The sequence below is a fragment of the Cervus canadensis genome, chromosome 1, assembly GCF_019320065.1.
Source record: "Cervus canadensis isolate Bull #8, Minnesota chromosome 1, ASM1932006v1, whole genome shotgun sequence".
Classification (NCBI taxonomy): domain Eukaryota; kingdom Metazoa; phylum Chordata; class Mammalia; order Artiodactyla; family Cervidae; genus Cervus; species Cervus canadensis.
In genome coordinates this window covers 26,977,714-27,003,173 of record NC_057386.1, presented here as the reverse complement: position 1 = coordinate 27,003,173, position 25,460 = coordinate 26,977,714, and the positions used below count along the sequence as shown (strand labels likewise).

General features: G+C 41.5%; 1 protein-coding gene across 5 annotated transcripts in view; it reads left to right on the top strand.

The window, feature by feature from the left end:
• ULK2 (unc-51 like autophagy activating kinase 2) overlaps positions 1-25,460 on the top strand; it is a 56,794-nt gene that overhangs the window by 13,072 nt on the left and 18,262 nt on the right. For 4 of the 5 annotated variants that reach the window (XM_043473062.1, XM_043473061.1, XM_043473064.1 and 1 more), the window contains exons 6-15: positions 348-521; positions 1,605-1,678; positions 3,857-3,958; positions 4,915-4,973; positions 6,846-6,928; positions 8,700-8,747; positions 9,086-9,174; positions 14,735-14,906; positions 22,180-22,240; positions 25,319-25,456. In XM_043473062.1, coding sequence (XP_043328997.1) covers positions 348-521; positions 1,605-1,678; positions 3,857-3,958; positions 4,915-4,973; positions 6,846-6,928; positions 8,700-8,747; positions 9,086-9,174; positions 14,735-14,906; positions 22,180-22,240; positions 25,319-25,456 — 1,000 coding nt within the window. The remainder of the gene's footprint in view (positions 1-347; positions 522-1,604; positions 1,679-3,856; positions 3,959-4,914; positions 4,974-6,845; positions 6,929-8,699; positions 8,748-9,085; positions 9,175-14,734; positions 14,907-22,179; positions 22,241-25,318; positions 25,457-25,460) is intronic. The other variant, XM_043473063.1, reaches the window with a different exon arrangement.

The window sequence follows — 25,460 nt, the reverse complement described above, 5'->3', positions numbered from 1 at the left end:
TGGGGTTAAATATGGACATTTATCCCAAGAACTTGATGTGAAGGGGATTTATTTTTGGCTTGTGAAGGAGACTCGAATTTGCTAAGCATCTGTTGTCATGCTCATTCTTCCTAGTAGAAGTGGGAAAAGAAAACCGTAAAGGGACACTGATGAGAATGGAAGATGTGAACATAAATCAGTTCTCTTTACAACAGGTTGATTAAAATTTTTGAGATATTTGATATCTCTTCATAGACTTAAATTGTTAGGGTAAAAACAATGAAAAAAAGTGAATTCCCATTCCTTACTCCCACAGATGAGACTTGATTTTGTAGGCTTAAGTGTTTATGGAACACCTTTTCTCCCAGCTAAGGGCACACTCAGCGAGGACACCATCAGAGTGTTTCTGCATCAGATCGCAGCTGCCATGCGCATTCTGCACAGCAAGGGCATCATCCACAGGGACCTCAAGCCCCAGAACATCCTGCTGTCCTACGCCAATCGCAGGAAGTCCAGTGTCAGTGGTATTCGCATCAAAATAGGTATATGGCTATGTTGTTTCACTCAAAGAACACTTTTGAGACTCAGTATTCTTAGGTAATTTTAGTTCAGTGAGAATGATGAATTTTGTTGAGACACTTGAGATTTTTGTTCTGTTCACTGAAGTCCATTTGGATGTGGGGATCCTTTACGTTGTTGACAGCAGGTGCTAAATTTCAGACAAGTCTGACAGGCCTGCACTAGGGCTCCGAGTAGGAATCTCAGCAGTAGATGCTTCTCTTCATCAGAGGGAAGCTAACACACTGCATTGCTGGCAGCAAATTAATACCCTGATTCTTCATAGCTCATGGGATTTTAACCTAAGGGATCTGAGAGACTATTTAGTTCAGGCTTCTTGTTTGGAAGGTTTTTTGGGTTTTTTTTAGCCCACTCAAGGAAGACATGGCTCAGATGGTAAAGAATCTACCTGCAATGTGGGAGACCTGGGTTCGATCCCTGGGTGAGGAAGATCCCCTGGTGAAGGAAATGGCTACCCACTCCTATATTCTTGCCTGGAGAATCCCATGGATAGAGGAGCCTGGCTGGCTATACAGTCTATGGGGTCGCCAAGAGTCGGACACGACTGAGCGACTAACACTTCAGCACTCTCAGTATTATTTGAAGCACTTCATAATGCTAGATTTTTTTTTTAGAGCTGTTCTCATGGTTTTTGGAAAAACAATTTTTTACCAGTATTTTAAGAAACCTCTGTTATTATGTAGGTTACATCTGGTATCTGGAGGAGGATGAAAACAGCTCAAACTCTATACCTGGTGGTGTTATTTAATGAGAGCTTTATTAATGAATCATTTACTATTATTGGCACTTGCTCTTGCAAAGCGTGGAACTCCCTTCTTGGTTACAAAACTGGCAGAGCAGTGACTTGTGCCATTGGTGGCTACTACCATTATTTAACTTGTTCAAAGTGAGGTGGCCACTTCTTTCTTTGGTGGACAGTCTAAGTCAATAAGCTTTAGTTTCTCATAGTTCTTTTGTGCCCGCTTGTATCTTAAAGAATCATATGATCTGTGTTAAATGTGAGCAAAGGTATCATTTGACTTTCTCCCTTTTATTTTGTGAAACAGCTGATTTTGGTTTTGCCCGTTACTTGCATAGTAACATGATGGCTGCCACGCTGTGCGGGTCCCCAATGTACATGGTGAGTGTTTGCATCCTTTGTGTTTACAGCGGGAAGCATTGGAATTTAAGTATAAAGCTTGTTTCCAACTAAAATGTGATTTTTATCATAGTCTGAGTTATTTATAAATGTTAATTATATTACTGAAATGCTGTAATACAAATGTCTTTCGCTTTAGCCTGCTGCTGCTGCTAAGTTGCTTCAGTCTGTGTGACCCCATAGATGGCAGCCCACCAGGCTCCCCCGTCCCTGGGATTCTCCAGGCAAGAACACTGGAGTGGGCTGCCATTTCCTTCTCCAATTCATGACAGTAAAAAGTGAAAGTGAAGTCGCTCAGTCATGTCCAACTCTTAGCGACCCTATGGTCTGCAGCTTACGAAGCTCCTCCGACCATGGGATTCTCCAGGCAAGAGTACTGGAGTAGGGTGCCATTGCCTTCTCCGCGCTTTAGCCTAGTGGACTATAAAAGTCATCTTTGCCCATTGGCATTTATTTTTTTAAGATGATTAGTTATTATGGTAGATATCTTCTATTAGATTAAATTAGAAATAAAAATTGAAAAAAAAATTCATGAAGTATGGTCATGCTATACATGATGTATAATTTTAGGAATACTTAAAAAAATCTTTTGGTACTACAATATTGTAAAGTAATTAGCCTCCAACTAATAAAAATAAATGAAAAAAAAATCTTTTGGGGCGTATCTTCAGCTATAGGATGTAGTCATCCTTTGCATGTTGTCTTTTGACAGGATCCCTGTACTATAGAAATGTTTCCCATTTGTGTCACACGTAACAGCTGTAAAATCTTAACTTTTCTTCTCTATCCTCTCCTGTGGTTACTGTCAGGTCTAATAGGGTGAGGCTGTGACACTTCTGAACTAATGTGAGGTGGTAAACCTGGAAACACTTTGATTCTGGAGCTTCAGAATCCTGTGAAGTAAATGAACCTACTTCAGTTTGAATTTAAAATGGGTTTATGTTCAGTTAGGGTTACTTCTAATATAAAATCAGCTTTGAGATCAAGGGAACTAGTGCTCAAAGTTCAGAGAAATTTTGTGTTAGATTTACTTTTTCTTGATCATAACCTTACTGCTTATATAATAAATCTTATAATCTAATTAAATACTACTTTGTACTTCTTGAGTGTGAAATCAGTTCAGTTTCAAAACTTACAGCCTTGAGGCTAGAGAGAGTACTTGGGCTGATTATTAAAGGAAGTTGACCCAGTAAGAAATTTACTAGGAACAATAAATAAAAATGTTACACCTAGAAAATAAAATGTCACTGTCATTCAGTGTATTTAGCATTTCCAGTCAATGCTTACCTTGATTGATGGTAGTTTTTGAAAGCAACATCTAATGAGAGGGGAGAAAACAGCTGTAACAAAGTATCAGAGACTTTTTGTTTGCTTTTAAGACTGTTTTTATTATGTTTTGCATAATAGATTTTCTGCTATTTTAGAGTTTTTAAATGGCAGAAATAGGACTAATGTAGCAAACACTTGTGTGCCTACAATCCGCATTTGACAGTTAACATTTTACCGTGTTCACCTTGGTCTTCTTTTAGAAGAAATGAAATATTTCGGAAGCGGTTTGTGTGCCTTCTGTAACCCTCCCTTCTCACTCTCCTACTCTCCTGCCCCAGAAGTAACCCTGGTCTTGGGATTGAGGTGTACTCTTTGTTATTATTTTAATGCTCTTTCTGTATTTTATGTGTTCATACTATTATATAGACATATTTTCTTTATGCAACCTGCTGCTTTTCCTCCACTGTTGTTTTTGAGACTTGCCAGTAAACCTCCATGGACGGAGGAGCCTGGTAGGCTGCAATCCATGGGGTCGCTAAGAGTCGGACACGAGCGACTTCACTTTCACTTTTCACTTTCATGCATTGGAGAAGGAAATGGCAACCCACTCCAGTGTTCTTGCCTGGAGAATCCCAGGGATGGGGGAGCCTGGTGGGCTGCCGTTTATGGGGTCACACAGTCGGATGACTGAAGTGACTTAGCAGCAGCAGTAAACCTCAGTGTAAGAATGTGGGTCTGTATTGATTGCAGTATCATTTGATTAGGGCAGTATCACAGTGTGTTGTTTTTATTGTTGTAGTTTTGTTAGGAGTGTGACTTTCTCCAGTTAACACATGGAGATCAATTATGTAACTGACATTATGCGCATCTCTTGAATTGCTTTCTCCCCAGGCTCCTGAGGTTATCATGTCTCAACATTATGATGCCAAGGCTGACTTGTGGAGCATCGGGACAGTGATATATCAGTGCCTCGTTGGAAAGCCACCTTTTCAGGTACCATGACTCTTTTCAGGTATACTTAGTTTGGGGCTCTTTTCATTTTGAAGTTGCCTTTTGACTTATGAAATGGGGAATGCGGTTGACCCTTGAACAGTGTAGGTGTTAATCCTAGGTAATACTAGGTTCTCCAACTCAGGCTAACAACCCCATGGGAAATAGGTGTGACATTAGCGCTTCCTGCTTAGCCTGGATTTGGGGTCTGGGAATCCATGTGAGGGTGGGGGCAGGTCTGGGAAGATGGGTAACAACTCTCCTCCTGCCTTTCCTAGAGGAGAGGTCATTGTTTAGGTTTTACACTATTTTAGGTAGGTCTGCCTCTCCCTTAACATTCTGTCAGAAGGAGCTCTTCTAGCATATGATCACAGTGATTCCTCTTGAGTTCATGTTGGCCAGTTACAGAGACCGTTTTTTAAATCTGAAAACTAAAACAGAGAGAAATAATTTGCCCAAGATGGTATTAAAAGTCAGTGACACAGCAGGTTGAACGCTTGATTTCCTAGCCTGGTTTGAAGGTAGAGGCAGCTTCAGTAATTCAGCAGCTCTTACTGCAAGGTTGCTGTGTTGTGTTCTCGAGAGGCTGGAAAGGAGCACTTTGTTAGTTCTCTGGCTTGACTCCCTTGAAGGTACATTGCATCTGACTTCACACAGCACACATGTTGGGTGGGCCATGTAACCTCCAGAGTAGTGAGTGAGTCTTCTGAGCCTCAGGCCTCTCTGAGAATCTGACCTCAGAAAGATACATTATGCCCAGATATGCAGAATCTGCATACAGTGTCAGAGGTGTTAGAAGTCTTGTGCCCATCGATGGCTCCCTCAGCAGTCCATGGCTTTCAAGTTCAGTCTCTATTCTATAGCAAGAATTTGAGCATCCATCATGTGATTTGGAGTTTTTGCCTTTGGTGTTTTAGGAAATTAAACCATTTTCTTCTTCTTCTTTTTTTTTTAAACAGGCTAATAGTCCTCAAGACCTAAGGATGTTTTATGAAAAAAACAGGAACTTAATGCCTAGGTATGTGTCTTGATTACACTGGGTTTTACTATGTCAATACTGTATTATTTATCTGAATTCTATATGTTTTATGGATGTTTTTCCATTATTGCATCTTTTTTTCAGTTAGCTGTAAGGAGAGCATTCATTTTAACAGGAAATTAGAAAGCTACTAGAGCATCATATGTGCCCATGTGCTGTGCCATTTTCTTTCTTTTTAATAATGTTAAGTTTATTCACCAGAAAAACCTACAGAAGTTATGTGTGTTCTTTGAGGGAAGGGAGGGAAATGCAAACAGAACAGATGGGTGTAAAGCAGAAAGTGGCTGGGCTTCCCCTGCCCTTAGGGAGAACAAGAGTTTGCTATGTACCTTTTGAAATTCTTTTTCTTTAGAAATATTTTTAGTGTGAGTTCTCTTTACATGTTTGACTGTTTATTCATGTGTATATATTTATTCTGTTGTTCAGTTGCTAAGTTGTGTCTGACTGTGACTCCATGGACTGCAGTACACTAGGCTTCCCTGTCCTCCCCTATCACTCGGAGTTTGCTCAAATTCATGTCCGTTGACTTGGTGATGCTATCTAACCATCTCATCCTCTGCCACCTTCTTCTGCTTTTGCTTTCAGTCTTTCCCAGCATCAGGGTCTTTTCCAATGAGTTGGGTCTTCACATCAGGTGGCCAAAGTATTGGAGCTTTAGCTTAACATCAGTCCTTCCAATGAATATTCAGAGTTGATTTCCTTTAAGACTGACTGATTTGATCTTGCTGTTGTCCAAGGGAGTCTCAAGAGTTTTCTCCAGCACCACAATTCGAAAGCATCAATTCTTCAGTGCTCAGACTTACTTTATGGTACAACTCTCACATTTGTACCATGACTACTGGAAAAACCATAGTTTTGATCATTCAGAATTTTGTTGGCAAAATGATGCCTTTACCTTTTAATAGGCTGTCCAGGTTTGTCATAGCTTTTTTCCCAAGGAGCAAGTGTCTTTTAATTTCATGGCTGCAGTGAAATTTAATTTAATGCACTGTCCACAGTGATTTTGGAGCCCAAGAAAATAAAGTCTGTTACTGTTTCCACTTTTTCCCCTTCTATTTGCCATGAAGTGATGCCATGAACTTAATTTTTTGAATATTGAGTTTCAAGTCAGCTTTTTCACTCTCCTCTTTTACCTTCATCAAGAGGCTGTTTAGTTCCCTTCGCTTTCTGCCATTAGAGTGATGTCATCAGCATATTGATAGCTTTCCCGGCAATCTTAATTCCAACTTGTGATTCATCCAGCCCAGCATTTCGTGTGATGTTCTCTGCACATTAGTTAAATAAGCAAGGTGACAATATACAACCTTGTCGTATTCCTTTCCCAATTTGAACCAGTCTGTTCCATGTCTGGTTCTTACTGGCGCTTCTGCACACATATAGTTCAATACAGATTACTTTGCAAATTGTTCTGTGCCTTTTTTTAACTTATGTATAGCATTTGTTTGGAGACACTTGTATTTATTTAAGCTCTGCCCTTTTCCAGGCAGAATTGGAGGTTGCTCTTTGTTTAACAGAGAACTCTGTAGCAACTCTCAGTGCTAGGTTGAAGTTGTGTTAAAACTCAAGGTAGGCTGTGCTTGTGAGCGGCTTTGTCCTACAGATGTTCTGACAAAGGCAGTGAGAATCTCAGGCAAGAGTCTTCCCAGACTGATGCTGCTTCTCAGAAGCAACTGCTTAGTGGGTTGTTTTTCTTTTAAGGAATGAGGCTTTATCATGGTTGTCTTGGTATAAAATGTGGTATTTGTGAAACTGCATATACATTTTCATTTACCATAATGAAAGCAAAAGTTGTGTAGTTAATATATATAAACTCACCACTTTAGTGTTTTTTTTTTTCCCCTGCCCCCGCAGCATTCCCAGAGAAACATCACCTTATTTGGCTAATCTTCTTTTGGGTTTGCTTCAGAGAAACCAAAAAGATAGAATGGACTTTGGTAAGTAATATTTTCAAATTTTGTATCTGGTTTATAATTTTGTGTATTTTGAAGAGTTTTTTTTTTCTTAATTTATGTTTTATTGAAGTATTGTTGATATACAGTGTTGTGTTAGTATCTGGTGATACTAACTAACACAGTTAGTTATACACTAACTGTGTATAACTCAAGTGATTGAGTTATACACACACACATATATATTCTTTTTCATTATGGTTTATCACAGGTTGTTGAATATAGTTCACTGTTATACAGTAGGACCTTATAGTTTATCCATTCTATGTATAATAGCTTACATCTGCTAATACTCAACTCCCAGTCCCTCCCTACCCTCCTTTCCCCTCTTGGCAACCACATGAAAAACAATTTTTTTTAAGATACTATAGAGGTTTCAGAGGAAAATGAAATTCATTTTTACTTTTCTATCTCTGTGTTTTCCCTTTTTACATATTTTGTAAATGTATGGAAAGAATATAAATATTTAATCAATAATTTAGAAACTATTAACCTGTATGTTATTTCATTATTGGCCCATTTTTCTCATGGTTACTGGGCAATGTCCATTTCTTTCTCTGAAAGATAGAAATATTTACCAATTGCATGAACTAAAGTTCAATATCAGTTTCTACAGAAGTTTCAGAAAAGATATATCCAGATTATTTCATCCCACCCCCTATACAGAAATTGTTAGAACTACTTTCTACTGAGAACATTTACTGAGGCCATGAACTAAGTGCTTCAGAGAGTGAAGTCATTTAGACTAAATCTGAGTTAATCTCATTCCTGATCTTGTATTATCTGGCAAACTTCCATGCTATGCTATTCTCCTTGTCCACTCTGTACTATTTAGTAGCACATAATTTGGAGACCTAATGATAATTGAGATGGTCTTTGTGGGCTTTTAAAGAAATAATGAAATAAATTATACATACAGGAAAAAAGAGTAAAATAATATACTTTCATGTACTCACCTACCTATTTATCTAATTAGCAGGCTTACTGTGTAGGTTTTATCCTTGGTGAATAGCTGAAGGAACTAAATCAAATTAATAACTTTTTTAAAAATGTGAATTTAAAAATGTGAAACCAGCTGTAGAAATACTTCTTCTGGGATAGAAGGATGGAATTTACTGAACAAATCAGCTGCCTAAGACTTCCTGTCAGGACAGTTGACAGCTGTAGTTCACATATGTGCTTAGTGAGGGCTTGGCCACGGTTCTCTGTGTTGTTGTCTGCTTGAAGACAGCCACACAAGAGGACAGATCCACTTTAGTCGTCTTCGTGGTACTGTGTTAGTAATGGGCATTTGGAGAATTCACAGCCATTATTTTAAAATTTTCACTGATTCAGAATTACTTACAATTTGATGATTTTTATAGATGATTTATAAAAATAGCATGCTGTTACATTGAAAGGAAATTGTGTCTGTATAAAGAAGGTAATAATAATTATGAGCTTCCTTGGTGGCTCAGTGGTAAAGAATCTGCCTGCTAATACAGGAGACCTGGGTTCGATCCCTGGGTTGGGAAGATCCCCTGGAGAAGGAAATGGCAACCCACCCTAGTGTTCTTGCCTGAGAAATCTCATGGACACAGGAGCCTGGCGGGGTCTATGGGGTTGCAAAAGAGAGTTGGACATGACTTAGCAACTAAACAACAACATTAATAATTATATATGATTTCAAGGGTACTATGTTGACTACATCGACAAGATCAACCCGTCTGCCAAAATCAACGTCAGTTTAAAGGTTGCATTCTCATTTTCATTACAGAAGCATTTTTCAGCCATCCTTTCCTTGAGCAAGTTCCAGTAAAAAAATGTGAGTACCCACTTTTTACATTTTTACTAAACAAGTAAATGCAACCGTAAGGTAAAATTAGGATTTGGTTTCACAAAATTAATCTTTTATGTGCTTCTCAAGATTCATTGGGCTTTTCTTAAATACTTATAGTTGTGTTTATTTAGTTCCAGTTCCATTTTTCCTTCTACATCCAATTTGAAATAGTTCAGTAATTGCTGTGTTGTTAGTTTCATCCCTGGGAGTATGTGGATGTGAATTTTGGTCAGCACGAAGCTGTGGCGGTTGTGGCGGGTTTTCTAGTGGACGACTCAGGTAGCTGCACTCAGCGGCCTCTCTTCCCTGGTGTTTCTCTGCAGCCTGCCCAGTCCCGGTGCCCGTGTACGCCGGCTCTGCCGCTGGAGGCTCCTATGGCAGCTCTCCGTCCTGTCGTTTCGCCTCTCCACCGGTAAGTCCTGGGGTTCTTAGAAGTGACGGTAGAGTGTGCTAGTGCGTCTGCTCACAGACAGAGCTGCAGATATATTATGGGTGTTCTCTTTATGTGTGGAGTTTTCTAGCGCGGCTGAGGCCTGAGCAGGGAGCCCTGTTGCTGAGGATCTCGGTTTGGAATCTGCCCCTACCTAGATGTGCACACTTCAGCAGAACACGGTACCTCTCAGGGCTGCCTTCCTCTGAACCAGGAACACAGTGCTCTCACTTTCTCATGCTCAGTAAGGTTGGGAAGGGTTTCACCGTGACAGATAGATAGGTAGCTTTGTATTTATTTTATGAACATCATAAACATCAATCTGGAAAGTTAGTACACAGAGAACTCCAGTGGTAGAGGAGTGCCCTTTGGGCCTGAGACCCTGTCGTCATGGCGACAGGCCCTGTGAGCTGCTCCCCTGCAGCCCCCTCCCTCCAGTCTCAGTGCTTCTTCCTGGTCCTGAGAACTCCTTCCTCCTGCTTTGCTCCCCTGGGTCTTGCCTTTCCCTCTTCTGTGCTTTCCTGGACTTCCCCCCACATCTCTCTTGCTGCCTGAGAGTTGTGACCTTGAAACTTTTCACAAGTCAAAGTCCAGAGACCATTGTGTCAGCCTCTTCGGGCATTTTTCAGATTGGCCTGCAGACACGCATTTCTTGACTTCTGCTGGCAGTGGGGCTGGGGAGCTGCACAGGAAGCTGGCTGGGGGTTAGCAGCCTGCTACTCAAGAGTCTGGGCTTGGACATGTCCACGTTCGTGACTCGCCATGTTGCCTGTGACAAGTGACTCAGTCTCTCTGAGCCTAAGTAAAGTGAGCGTAAGTTACATGCTTCATGGCATTTTTAAGGATAAAGAGGAAAAGCACTGACCGCACTGCTCGGCACACAGTAATACTCAGGCAGTGGCAGGTGCTGTTATTCCTGCTTTCCAGGGAGACCCGATGGCCCCTGGTAAAGGCAGAGGCTGGAGCAGCCTGTGGCACATGACTGAGCCCTAACACTGGCAAAGCCCTTCTGCACAGCCTGCCGACTCAGACCAAATAGAAAGGCAGAGGGCTAAGAAGACTTACGTTATATTCCCATGGATTTAAAGACTTAAGAGGGGAAAAAAATGTCATATATTTCCTGTTTCAGTCTGGAATAAAGAAAAACACTGAATCTAGAGTGAGTGGGAAGAGTCTGAGGAAGTACACTGTCAGGGAGAGACTGCAGACTGTGTCTGGCCCTGCTGCTTGCTCCTGTAACCTGCTGGGCAGGTCAGCTCCTCATTCGTAACATAGGCCTGGTTACCCTCTGGTTGCAGGGTGGGTGGTGGTACGTGGTGGGTACATGATGACTGTAGCTGCCGTGATGGAGTATGTACATGATGCAAGGTGACACGGGGTGTAGAGAGCACAGTGTGCTGGAGGGGGCGGGGCAGGGGAGGACCTGGGTGTAGGGAGGTCTGCAGGGTGGTTGGACAACCGTGGGAGGAGACAGAGAGGGGTCACCAGGGGAACACAGTGGGAGAGTGCTTTGACAGGACACAGCTTATTGGGTTTTTGTTGGATGAGACGTGTTGAAAGGGAGAGCAAATGAGGAGTGCTTGGGCTGCTGGAAGAGCGGACCAGGGAGAAGACGTGGCGGGGAAGGGAGGCGTAGTTATTATAAATGCTCAGAACTTTGCGTGTGCGTGCCAAGTTGCTTCAGTCATGTCTGACTCTTTGCAGCCCTATGGACTGTAACCTGCCAGGCTCTTCTGTCCATGGGATTCTCCAGGCAAGGATGCTGGAGTGGGTTACCATGCCTTCCTCCAGGGATCTTCCCGACCCAGGGGTTGAGTCTCTTATGTCTCCTACACTGAACCCACGGATTGAGTTTCTTATATCTCCTGCATTAGCAGGTGGGTTCTTTACCACTAGCACCACCTGGGAAGCCCCAGAACTTTGGTGGAAAAACCTTTTTTTAGAAGGCCTTTATGAAGAGCTCATGCTTGAAGTGAAAATAACAAATCTGGAAATAAAAAGGAGAGCAGGAATGTTTCTGTATAATTTCCAATTAGAGATTAGAAAGTGGAGTGATCTGATAGGCCTTGTGTCAACATAAATCCGCAACAGTGAGGTGACATCCTGCATGCACTCCTTCCCTCCTGGGGCTGGGCTGGACTCCTGTTCTGAGGGGGATGCAGGCAGGCACGCCCGTGTGACAGTCTGTTCTTTACATTCTCCCAAAATACCCAGCTGCTACTTTACTCCAGAGAAGTCTTTGAAAGGTGAAAAACAAAAACTGGAACAAAAAATTTCAAATAATTCTGTTAGATCTGATACTGGCTATAAGCTAAATGCTATGTAGATAATACTTCTTAAATATCTACTCTTTTAATTAAATGTCTTTAATGCCCACTTTGTGTGAAGTTTTGGTTGATACCAGTGACAGGGCAGGTCCCTTTGTTGAGCAGCTCTGGGTTTGGTTGTGTGGAGGAGAGGCCGGTGGAGCAGCCTGTGGGAGGCAGATGCCTCATGCCTCTTCTTGCTTGTGGGACTAGAGATGAGGCCATGACATCAGACTGAGAGCTTGCAGGGACCCTCAGCAGAGACATTGAGCTAAGTTTTGAATTTGTAAGAGTGGTAATGTAAGCAGAGGAATCCCCATGGAACCATGACCTGTTGCAGCAGTCTGTAGCCCACCATGGCCACGTATGTTTGTTAGAATTAAGTGATTTGCAGATTCAACTAGGTAGTCTTCCTGGCTACATGTCACATGTTCATAGCCAGCTATAACTGATGGCCGCCACGCTGTACAGAGCTGAACCCTCTGACGTTGCAGGAAGCACTGTGGGACAGGCTCCTCTCATGGCCCAGCCTGAGGGTGCAGAGAACAAGGTGATGTGCTGGGGGGTGAGTGGAGCCGGGGTGGGGCCAGTCTGCGTCCTGGCAGAATCTGGGCTATAAGCAGAGCAGGCTCTGTGTGCTGAGACATTTTGAGTGGCTTTAAGTGGAGGTGTGACCTGATCCACTGTGTGTTTTAGCAAATAAATTCCTCTGTAAGCAGGTGGGGGATTGGATGGAAGATCAGAAGAGAGGCCTCTCTCCTAGAGCAACGGGAACAGCCTGTGACCATTGCACTGTTTTTGGGTTTGCTTTGTTTGTTTTTGAGAATGAGGGCCTGAACTAAGTCAGCAGTAGGAAAGGAAAGGACAAGGGGCCAGGAAGAGCAGGATGAGGAGTCTGCAGTGCTTAGAGATTGCTTGAATTTGGGACCTAAGGAAGAGGAAGGTCTTGACGGGGCCTGAGTTGTGTGAGTTGATGGAGCCACTTAGAAGGGGAGCACAAGAATGATGCACTGTGATGTGCAGGCCCAGAGGCAGATCTGAGCTCGGGAGTCAGCACTCTGCAGGGGTAGTTGATGTAGGAAGGCGACAGTGGGCCCCAGGTGGGTATAAACTGTGAGGGTTGGAGGCCAGGGTGGCACTGGGGAAACTCATACTCCACCGGTCTCCTTAGAGGGGCAAAAGAGACTGAGAAGTAGAAAGGGAAACGGAGAGCAGGGTCCCTGAATGGAGGGCTGGGGGCCCAGTGTCTGGGAAGCAGAGTCCAGTACCTGAAGGAGTAGCGGAGGGTCCACAGACCTGGCAGTGGAATCATTGGGAAGCTTAGTAAAGGCAGTTTCATTGGAGGGTTGAAGGCAGAAAAGAGGCTTGTGGTGAGTAAAGTGATACTTTTGGAGAAGGAAGTCGCAACCCACTCCAGTATTCTTGCCTGGAAAATCCCATGGACAGAGGAGCCTTGTAGGCTACAGTCCATGGGATTGCGAGGAGTCGGACATGACTGAGTGACTTCACTTTTCACTTTCATGCATTGGAGAAGGAAATGGCAACCCACTCCAGTGATCTTGCCTGGAGAGTCCCGGGGACGGAGGAGCCTGGTGGGCTGCCGTCTGTGGGGTCGTACAGAGTTGGACACAACTGAAGTGACTTAGCAGCAGCAGCAGCAGCAAGTGATACTTTGGAGGTGAGGGATTTGAGTCAGTGAAAACTGAAATTTCAAGAAACATTGTTAAGTGAAAAAGGGAGATAAGATGGTAATTGAGAGAGTTATATTGATTTGAGATGTGAAGAAATTACACATGTTTGTGTGCAGAGGGGAAAGCAGAGGGGAGTTGATCAGGGTCCTTGAAGAGGGAAGAGAATTAGTGGAAGATGACCTTTGAACCTGAGAAGCATCTCTTCCACACAGGTGGCTGTGGATGAAGGTAGTTTTATAAATAGCAAAGGGAGACATTGAGAGAGTCCCTGCCTGGGGAGCAAGGGCACAGGGAAGAATTGGTGGAGTTAGGTGCTTGGAACCTGGCCCGCTCACCTGTTCTCTCTTCTGAGTTTTGTTTATGTATGAAATGGATATCAGAATAGGGCTGGAGTTAGATAATACATGGAAAGCTCTTAACAGGGCCCAGTGGCAAGCTCAGTGCAAAGCCCGTGGTGAGTGCTCTGTAATGTTACTTCCTCCAACTTCCACTCCGTTTATAACCTTGAAGCATAAGTGCTATTCAAAAAGTGATAAGGAGAATTTATATCATGTATATGTCACACACACAGAGAAGTGATAAGGAGATTTGAGACTGGTTTCACTGTGCAGTGACATTTGAAGAAATAGTAGTGGGTTAAAACTGGGCTTTACAGAGCATTTTGTAGTATTTTTCTTAAATAGAAACAAAGGTTAAACAGGGTAATGGGGACCTAACACAGTAAGTTACGAAGTTCATTGTTTTAGGAGACTGTTGTATGATGAAGATATTCGGTTAAAGTTGTGACTACTGTGTCTTTGAACTAGGCAAGTGCCAAGAGGAATATAGCTACTTGTGCCCAAGGATCTATTCAATATATTCATATGCTTTTCTTCCCTTATGGTCCCATCTTCCACAAATCCCTTACAGGTCTATCTTCCACAAATCAACTCCTTCCCCTGACAAAAAAGAAAACAAAAGGAACACACCCACACCTGTAAGGCTTTCTAAATCTTTTTTTCTGGAAGTGTTAGTAATTCCCTGTGCTTATACACAGTTATCCTTACTGATTTAGTTACTTTTCTGTGTAACATAGCCTCTGGCTTTTTCCTTTTTTTTTTTTTTTTTTTTGGCTTTTCCCTTTTAGAATTTTTCTTCATTGGAGATTGAAAACTGTGTGCAGAATGTCATTCAAGTTCCTGGACATTTTGTTTTAGTCATTAGGTAAGCAGATATTGAGTATCTGCTTTGCTAGGCCATGAGCTGAAGCGGGGATGGGACATGATACAGATTAACAGCGGACCTTTCAGGGGAGGCAGACCTGTGCACGCGATAAGAGGTGTGATGTGTTTTAAGTATCACTTTTGGGAAGCATTTTAGACGGTGTTATGCAAACACACCTTAAACTGTGCATCTCTAAGGGAAAGGTTTTCCAAAGAGATTTTTAAAATCTTCAATGAAATTGAACTCTGTGCCACTTTCATGAAAAAAATATTCCTTAGTCTAATGGCTATTCTGACTTGCATTTTATTGAGGCCACTTTTAATTTTATGTTATTAATTTTAGTCCCTTCCAGATATGCAGCATATTCAGGAAGAAAACTTATCCTCCCCACCATTGGGTCCTCCCAACTATCTCCAGGTGTCCAAAGATTCTGCCAGTACTAGTAGCAAGAACTCTTCTTGTGACACGGATGACTTTGTTTTGGTTCCACACAACATCTCGTCAGACCACTCATGTGAGAATCTTTTCTGCTTGTACACATTGTATTTCTGAATTTACTAGACTAGTATTTTTTTAACCTTTATGTCACGCTCTTGTGTGTAGGACACCTTTCCAAATGGACATTTTATTTAGTTGATGAAATTCCCAGAACTATATGCCTACATTCCTGTGACAGTAACCTTGGATTCTGAAGGTAGATGGAAACTTTGCAGGAAATGACCTCAAATTCTGTTTGTATCCAAACAGAAAGGAGTGGAGAAGCCAGCAGAATGAGAGAGATTAAATTTAAGGAAAGGATCTAAAGGAAGACCTCTTTTGGAAAAAATCTGGGAGTCAAAGGTCTTACAAACAGTCTGGCTGTGCTTCAGGAGATGCTGGCCAGAGTTCAGGAATGAGCTTCATAAACACACAGGAAGGATGTTTTATAAAGGAAGCAGAATCCAGGCTGCCTGAATCCAAGGCAGGATTCTGTGAAGTAGTGCAGGGCACTGGGAGACCTACGAGAAGAGAAGTTAGAACCATAAAAAAGAAGGAACTACGATTTGGCTGCAGAGGAGTAGGATCAGAAGAGCTGGAAACTTAAAGACTTTAATGATTTAATAGTATCAGGTTGACTGTGTGCAGATGTAGGAAGCTGGAGAAGTCTGTGTCAAGAGGTCTCAGGATGTTTGTCAAATTCATATTTAATAGCTGCTTACATTAGCCCCTTGCTAGCTGTCAGGAAGGCTGCGACCTCAGACCAGACACACTTTAGGGCTGCTTGGCTGGGGCAGGGGAATCATGCATAGCATGTAATAGCAGGTGGCAGGTTCTGACCAGAGCACCGAGAGCTGGGAGTTGCCTTTAGAAATCATCCTGTGTGGTGGTTTTACCTTACTGAAAAAGTAATTAAAAGTTTTAAATTGTTAAATATTTCAAGCCAAATAATACAGCAGATACTCAAATGGTCCACCTGCTAATTTTATTTATGTCACCATTTTGCCATGGATGTTTTGGATGTCTTTTTAAAGGTATACAATGCTGTAGGTACAGACAGAGCACCTGGCCTCATTCTAATCTTGCCAGAGATATATTCTTCTTCTTGATTTATATTACAATTCTAATATGCCTGTATATAAAAAAAAAATATTTTTGTGATGTTACAGTTTTAAGTAAATGTTACATAGAATATTTGTTTCTGTAGTTTGCTTTTTTATTCCTATTTTTGCTGTGTATCTAGATATATAGCTAGGTGTGTATCTAGTTCATTTTAACTTATGAATTTTATATTAAAAATAGTACAACTGAACCATAGTTTATCCATCTCCCTACTGATTGTGACTTGGATCATTTCCATCTTTTTACTGTTCAGAATGTGTGGTAACAGATGTCCTTGTGCCAGATTTCCTCCAGGTGGTTGTAGATATGTACAGCTTCAGCTGTGCAAAATGTTGGTACAAGCAAGTTGTAGCCTGTAGCCACTAGCAGCAGTGTCCTGTCATGCCGCCCCAGTAGTACCATGGTGCCTTCTAGAGATTTTCATTATTTTTTCCATATTTAACTTTACCTGAAACTCATTTGTATAGATGATAAGAGTTCTATCAGTTACCCCAGGATTATTTATTGAATGTTCTGTCTTTTCCTCATTTATATGCAATCCCAGACATGCCCCATCAGGCTTATATAAAGGATTTGTTTCATTGTGTGTGTGTAATATGGGGTCAGAGGTGAAGGTGAGGGGGCACCCAAGAATTCTGTGGAATCACCCAGGCTATTCTTGGCCCCTTTCCCCCCATGTAGTTTAATTTTGACTTGAAAATGCTACAAAAAAGCCATTTGGGGATTTTGATTGGAATTGTGTTGATTCTCTAAGACGTGTTCAGTGACAGAATCTTTACAGTGTAGAGTGTAGGAGGGTTCCTTTCTCCCACACCCTCTCCAGCATTTATGATGTGTAGTCTTGGTGATAGGAGCCTTCAGACTGGCGTGAGGTGATTACCTCACTGTGGTTTTGATTTGCGTTTCTCTGATAATTAGCCACGTTGAGCACCTTTTCATGTACCTGTTGGCCCCCCATATGTCTTCTTTGAAACCTCTTTTACCTGTGCAACCATTGATGTTAAAAGTGATTATTGATGATACACATGGATTAGTGCCTACCACATTCATGTTTTCTATTGTTGTCCTTGATCTGCCTTCCTGTTTGTCTTCTACTCTTTTTCTACCTTTTGTGGTTTTAATTGACCATTTATTAAGGTTCTATTTTCTTTCCTTTCTTAGATATCAGTTATACTTCTTTTTTATTTTTTTGAGTGGTTGATTTGTCTTAGATTTGCAGTATACATGTGTAACTAATCCATGTCCATTTTGAAATACACCATACCATTTATGAATATTGTGGGTATCTTATAATAACAAAATAACCCTAATTCCTTCCTCCCTGTATCTTTGTTGTCATTAATTTCACTTATATATAAGCATACACAAGCATATATATATATATATATATGTATACACATAGGGCATGGAGGGAAGCACACATAACTGAGTACATTGTTGCTGTTGAACAAACTGTTACCTATTAGATCAGTTAAGAATAATCAAAATTAAAAGTTTTCGTTTTACTTTCACCTATTCCTTCCTTGGTGTAGGTTCAGTTTTCTGATCTATATTATTTTTCTTTTAAAGAACTTCTTGCAAGGCAGATTTACTGGCAACAAGTCCCCTCAATTTTTGCTTGTCTGAGAGTCTATATTTCTCCTTCATTTTGGAGAATAATTTTGCAGGGTATGAAATCCTAAGTTGGTGGTTTATTTCTCTCAATACCTTAAGTATTTGGTTCCACTCTCTTTTGATTTTTGAGGTTTCAGAGAAGTCTGTAATTCTGTTTTTATTCCTCTGTAGGTGTTTCTCTCCTCTGGCTTCTTTCAGCATTTTTTCTTTATTTTTGATTTTCTAGAATTTTAAAATAACATGCCAGTGTGTAGTTGTTTGGGGCATTTACCCTGCTGAGTGTTCTCTGAGCTTCCTAGATCTGGGGCTTGATGAGTGACATTAATCTGGGGAAATTCTCATTGTTTCAGATAGTTCCTTCTGTTCCTCTCTCTCTTCTCCTACTGGAATCACCATTTTGCACATGTTACACCTTTTGCAGTTGTCCCACAGACCTTGGATATTCTGTTCTTTTTTTTTTTAAGTCTTTATTTTTTGGTTTTCAAGGATTTTGTTGAAATAATCCTCTGGCTCAGAGATCCTTTCCTCAAACATGCCCAGTCTACTAATAAGCCTCCCAGAGACGTTCTTCATTCCTGTTACAGTGTTTTTTATCTCTAGCATTTCTTCTTGGTTCTTTCTTAGGATTTCCATCTCTGCTTTTATTCCCCATGTGTTCTTGTGTGCTGTCTGCTTTTTCCATTAGAGCCCTTAGTATATTAATCCATTCGGAGAAGGAAATGGCAGCCCACTCCAGTATTCTTGCGAGGGAAATGCCATGGACAGAGGAATCTGGTGGGCCACAGTTCCTATGGTCACAAAAGTCGGACACGACTGAGAGCACACACACATGATAATCATCATCATTTTAAATTCTGGATCTGGGGATCCCAGCATCCCCACTGTGTCTGGTTCTGATGCTCTGCCTCTTCAGGGTGTTTTTTTGCCTTTGATGTGGTTTGTACTTGTGTCTAGATAGTTGCATCTGACATATCGAGGGCTGGGGTAGGGTAGGTAAGTGCTGTCCACAGGCCGTTAGAGCTGTGGTCGTTAATGATGTGGTGAGGAGGAGGCAGCCCTGTGGTTAAGGCTCTGCCTTTCATGGAGCATAGAGTCGGACATGGCTGAGAGACTTTCACACACTTTCATGGAGCCTGAGCCTTTGGTTTGTGAACTTCAGAGCTATTTCACATTTCTTCTCTTGTCTGAAGTGGGACAGGGTGGCTGGAGGGGCCTGGAGTTGGGGGTTCCCCATCTCCAGGTCACTGAGGCTCTGAGTTCAGCCCCACCCGGTGAACTCGGGTTAGTACATGTCCCTTGAGGACTGGCCTTGTTCCACAGAAGCCCCCTCCCCCGCTCCAGGCAGGAAAGTATCTTTCTCCACATTTACTGTGGCAGTCTGCCTGGGCTCCCAGAGGTCAGTCTGACAGCCCTGTGCTGCTCCTATGACTGTGTCTCGCTGGAGTTTTCAGCTTTCAGAGCTGTCTGCCCCGAGGCTCCAGCAAGTTGTCAGTTCTCACTCAGGTGTTCCTGCCCTGGCTCTGGTTTCCATAGTTGTTTCGGTTGATGAGTCCCTTCCCAGGGAAGCCAGTCCTCTCTGTGTGTGCCTGTTTCTGCAGTCTTGGGGACATCTCTTCGCCCAGGGTCCTCCTGTCTCCTCTGGAGCCAAAAAGAGTTTTCACTTATCAATATGGAAGGGTGACTTCCAAGCTCCTTACATGTGAAATCAGGAACTGGAGGTCTCTGAAGGAAACATTTAAAACATCTGTACAACTTAACACTACTAATGTAACACATACCTGAGCATACTCCTGATTTTCTTAACCTTCTTTGTCTGATTTTTCATCTTTTTGTTGTATTGCTCTACTTTTAGGAAAGTTTCCTAAATGTTCTCTTGATGAAAAGTTAATAAGGACTGTTCTAGTTGTTACTGGTCAAAGCACAATTATATAGGGGCTGTACATCAAATGACATGTTGTTAGCTACCCAATCCAGGTCTGCATGTAAAAAGCCAGTGGTGGGTTGTTGTGATGACCCCTTACAAGATTTAGAGGGAAGGTTATTTCCTAAGGAGGTCTGGTTAATGCAGGTGCAAAATATCCACTAAAAGGAAGGGAGGAGACCCAGATGAGCAGAGAGAACTTTTGTTTTAAATTTCTCTTGCCTTGCCATAAAATGTGAATTTTATTTCATTAATCTTCTATTGGGTTTTTCACTTATTATGCTCTCATCTTTTCAATTTTTAGAAGTTCTTTTTATCTCCCTCTCAGTATTGTTATTTTTGTTTCAAGATGCACTGTTTTCTCTCTGAACACACTTAATTATATACATTTTAAAACTTTTTGCTGTAAAATGTTTAGTTCTTTTTTTCCTCCAGTTTGTTTTAGAGTCTAGTTTTTCATTTAGATTCTTTCTTTGAATGTTTGGTGATGGTCATGTGCTCATAATTTAGAATTAGCAGTTAAGATGTTATTTGAAAGCTTCGTGTGTGGCGGATCTTATGGACAGTGAGTCTACACTGGGTCATCAGTCTGAGTCATTGTCTCAGACAGCTTCCTTTTTGAGGGGCTGCTCAAATCCCCCAACAAAGACTCAGCCATTAGTTAGTTCAGTCGCTCAATCGTGGCCGACTCTTTGCGACCCCATGAACCGCAGCACGCCAGGCCTCCCTGTCCATCACCAACTCCCGAAGTCCACCCAAACCCATGTCCATCAAGTCGATGAAGTCATCCAACCATCTCATCCTCTGTCGTCCCCTTCTCCTCCTGCCCTCAGTCTTTCCCAGCGTCAGGGGCTTTTCCAATGAGTCAGCTCTTTGCATCAGGTGGCCAAAGTATTGGCTTCAACATCAGTCCTTCCAATGAACACCCAGTACTGATCTCCTTTAGGATGGGCTGGTTGGATCTCCTTGCAGTCCAAGGGACTTTCAAGAGTCTTCCCCAACACCACAGTTCAAAAGCATCAGTTCTTCGGCACTCAGCTTTCTTTATAGTCCAACTCACATCCATACGTGACCACTGGAAAAACCATAGCCTTGACTAGACAGACCTTTGTTGGCAGAGTAATGTCTCTGCTTTTTAATATGCTGTCTAGATTGGTCATAACTTTCCTTCCAAGGAGTAAGTGTCTTTTAATTTCGTTGCTTCAATCACCATCTGCAGTGATTTTGGAGCCCAGAAAAATAAACTCAGCCACTGTTTCCACTGTTTCCCCATCTATCTGCCATGAAGTGATGGGACTGGATGCCATGATCTTAGTTTTCTGAATGTTGAGCTTTAAGCCGACTTTTTCACTCTCCTCTTTCACTTTCATCAAGAGGCTCTTTGGTTAGCCATTAGGAATGTTCAATTAAATTTCCGAGTTTAAAGTCACTTGAAAGCATTCCCCTCTGGTAGTTATGTTACCGAGCTGATACATGATTAGGTTCCATCACTTCATTTTATTTTTGATTTCTAGGGATTGTTCTTTTCTTCTTAGTTTTGTTTCACAGTGATACATGATTCCAAACTCAAAGCTGCAAAATGGAGAGGTAAACTCCAGCTTCCAACCCTGTCCCCTCTGCCCTGTTTTCTCCATTACCCTTGGGCAACTGTTGTCTTTAAAACTGACTTCTTTGTGGCCCTCTCTATCCCCTTACCCTGACTTATTTTCCTTTTATACATCTTATCACTTCCTGCTACTGTTAACCTTTTTTCACTACTAGAGTGTAAGCTTCATGACAGCAGGGACAAAAATAAATGTATTGATATTCCTCAGTTGCATGTAGGAAGGTTTGTGAGTATTCATTCAAAGGGAGGTTTGTGAGTATTTTTTTCCTTTTTGAGTATTTGAAGTTACCATAGTTTATTTTTAAAAATTTATATTATTAGTCAACAGTACTATTTCATATCAGCACATATGAATTATACCTTTGCAGCCATGTAAAGGTCACACAGGGCAGTGTGATCTGATGGGTGTAGAGGTGGTAAGGGATGAGAGACCCTGTGTTCTGAGCTGCACTCTGTTCCCGTAGATGGGTGATGTCTGAGCATGAAGACTCCCTGTGGCATCTGTGTCCGAGAGGCCCAGCTTCATGACATCTTGTTCAGCCACCCATGCAAGACCCAGGAGAGTGTCATGCAGGAGTGGGGATGCTCCAGCGTTAGAGTGAACTGGACTCGGGGTGCAGGCAGCTGTACTAGAAGGTGACACACATGTTCTTAAGTCACCACACTCTGCAGAGTAGTTCAGTAAAGCCCACAGTGTTTATGGCAAACTGGGGTTAGGAGAACAACACCCAAAACCTTTGTCAGTGACATGTGAAACGAACATGGTAAAAACAGTAGCACGGATTTTGCACATATTAAATGGTGGAGAAATACATACTCGTTGCAATAAGCATGACAGTTTACCTTGAAAAAACCTGATGTTGGCAGCCTGTGAGTTCAACTGGGTGCAGTGTTCCCTACTAGCTTATTGTTGCAAAATCACAACATAAGCAAATGGTAAATTTGTATTGTGATCAAATTGTTTCCTAATAGTCAAATTGGAACAATAAACGCTTTTAAGCAGGTGGTTTAGCAAAACTGGTTGTATTTTTCTCTTTTTTTCTTCAGATGATATGCCAATCGGAACTGCTGGCAGACGTGCTTCTAATGAGTTCTTGGTGTGTGGAGGGTATGTCTGCATGTATTTCACTAAACATTTTTTTCATATTTTTTGTGTGTTTGAGTGAAGTTACAGAATTCTATTCTTGATTCTAAAATTTATTTTGTTTCACAACGGTTTCTTTCTTTAAACATTTTTTAAAATTGTAAAAAAAAAAATGAAAAATTGCTGTCTTAACTATTTTTCAGTTTGAGTTCATAAACAGCATTAAGTTTATTCACAGTGTTGTACAATAGGTCTCCATATATGGTCTCCACGTGGATGTATGGTTGTACATTATGTTGTTGTATTTAGATCTTTAATCTGTTTTTAGGTGGTTTTTGTATGTGGCATGAGAGATGGGTCCAGTTTCAATATTGGCTGGTGGATATCTAGTTTTCCCAGCACTATTTGCTGAAGAGACTCCTTTCTCCATTGAGTGATGTTGGCACCCTTGTCAAAGATCACTTATTCATAAATGCAAGAGTTTGTTTCTGAGTTCTCTGTTGGTCTATAGGTCTGTCTTTATGCCAGTGCCACACTGTTTTGACTACTGTAGCTTTGTAGTATGTTTTGAAATCAAGGAGTATGTGATCTCTCGGAATTCCCTGGTGGTTTAGTGCTTAGGACTTGGCACTTTCAGTGCCATGGACTTGGGTTCAATCCCTGATTTGGGAACTAAGATCCCTCAAGCCCATGCTGCTGCTGCTAAGTTGCTTCAGTCGTGTCCAACTCTGTGCAACCCCATAGATGGCAGCTCACCAGGCTCCCCTGTCCCTGGGATTCTCGAGGCAAGAACACTGGAGTGGGCTGCCATTTCCTTCTCCAGTGCATGAAAGTGAAAAGTGAAAGTGAAGTCGCTCAGTCATGTCTGACTCTTAGTGACCCCGTGGACTGCAGCCTACCAGGCTCCTCCGTCCATGGGATTTTCCACGCAGGAGTACCAGAGTGGGTTGCCATTGCCTTCTCCATCAAGCCCATGTGGCACAGCCTAAAATATAAATAAAAAGACTGAGACCTCCAATTTTTTTATTTTCCATGATTATTCTGACTATTCAGGGTCCATGCAGAGTCCATATGAATTTTAGGATAGATTTTTTTTTCTATTTATATAAAAATAGCCATTGGGATTTTGATAGGGACAGCACTAATCTGTATAAAACACTTTGGGTATTACTGTTGACATCTCAATATTAAGTTTTCCAATCTATGAATATGAGGTGTCTTCTTTAATTACATTTAACAATGTTTTGTAGTTTTTATCATGCAAGTCTTTCATCTCCTTGGTTAGACTTATTTCTCAATTCTATTCTTTTTGATACTAGTATCAGTGAGATTGTTGTCTTAATTTCCTTTTTGGATTATTTGTTGTTAATATATGGAAAATACAACTGATTTTTCTGTTTGTTGCTTTTATATCGTGCAACTTTGCTGAGTTTACTAGTTCTGATGTCTTTTTTTTTCCCTTGTATGTGAAATCTTTAGTTTTCTACATTTACGATCATGCTGTCTGTGAAGAGATAATTTTATTTCTTCCTTTCCAGTTTGAATGTCTTTTATTTCTTTTTCTTGCCCAATTGCTCTGGCTAGGAATTCTATAGTGAATAGAATTGTTAAGAGAGGCCATTCTTAACTCATCCCTGATCATAGAGGAAAGGCTTTCTGTCTTTCACCATTAAATATGTTGTCAGCTGTGGGCTTTTCATATATACCTTTATTATTGTTGAGATAATTTCCATTTATTCCTGTTTTATTTAGTAGTTTTTATCATGAAAGGGTGTTGGATGTTGACAAATGCTGCATCATTTATGACGATTGTGTGGTTTTTGTCCTTTGTTCTGTTAATTATGGTATACTGTAAATCCTGTTTGATCATAGTGTTTGATCCTTTTGACATAATCTTGAATTTAGTTTGCTAGTATTTTGTTGAGGATTTTCACTTCAGATTTCATCAGGGATATTCTGTAGTTTTCTTTTCCTATAGTATCTGTGTCTGGCTTTTGTACTAGGGTAATGCTGAACTCATGGGATGAGTTTGGAAGTGTTCCCCCCTCTTCAATTTTTGGAGGAGTTTGAGTGTTGTTTGGTTAAGTCTTTAACTGCTAGAATCCACCAGTGAAGCCATATGGTCCTAGATTTTTCTCTTTTGGGAGGTTTTCAGTTAATGGTTCAGTCTCGTTACTAGTAATAGATCTATTCAGGTTTTCTTTCTTCGTGATCCAGTCTTGGTAGGTTGTGTATTTGTAGGATTTATCTGTATATTCTAGGTGGCATTAGTTATGACCTTTCTTTAATTTACGATTTTGAGTCTTTTCTCTTTTATCCTTAGTTAATATCACCAAGGGTTTATCAGTTTCATTGATTTTTTATTTAAATAACTAAATATATCATCTCTTTATCTCTCTAATATTGTAACTAGGCAAAAGTGGGAGATTTTGTGGCTTCTTCAGAATTAAGGAAAGGCAAAAGAATGAAATCACTCATTCTTTCTTAAGGCCCAGGGCCCCCCCCCCCCGATGTTATAGATTGCATTGAAGGTCATCTAAGGACATGCCATTTCTGAATTTGTGAAAAGCAAGGAAAGAAACCAGCTGTGCTGCACAGTGTGGATCTCACATGAGTTGTGTGCTGGGAGTCACACAGTATGTTTTTAGTCTTCATCAAAGTCCCAGTTCCTGAGAATGCTTACTGCACTCATAACTTTTGTAAACATTCCAGGCATCTCTGCTCTTGAATTTCCTGTTCTTTTACCCAGCATAGTTTCCTAGAAGCATTTTTCCTCTTGATCACATGAGAATGAGCCGCAGAAGGTAAGCAGCTGAAGCGGCGCTGTGCCGGCCGTGGGCCCTTCCTGTTGCTGTAGAGGGGTGTGTGTCCCCTTCTGGCTGCACATCTTCCTCCTCAGTGTGTGTGTGCAAACCAGGAGACTTCTTGAAATGACAGGTGTGATGTTTTCGGCTATATATATATATTTAAGATCATTTCTTGTTCGCATTCAGATGTGATCACTTGGCTTCTTCTAGAGTTTTCTCAATGTCACCAGTGGGTCGAGTGGAAGGAGAGTGGTTTCACTGGATTTCTTTCCTTTTTCATGACTCGTGTCTGCAGGCAGTGCCAGCCCTCCGTGTCCCCACACAGCGCAGCTGCCCCCATTCCCGTCCCCACGCAGGTGAGGAACTACCAGCGCATAGAGCAGAACCTCACCTCCACTGCTGGCTCCAGCACAAATCTACATGGCTCTCCACGGTAG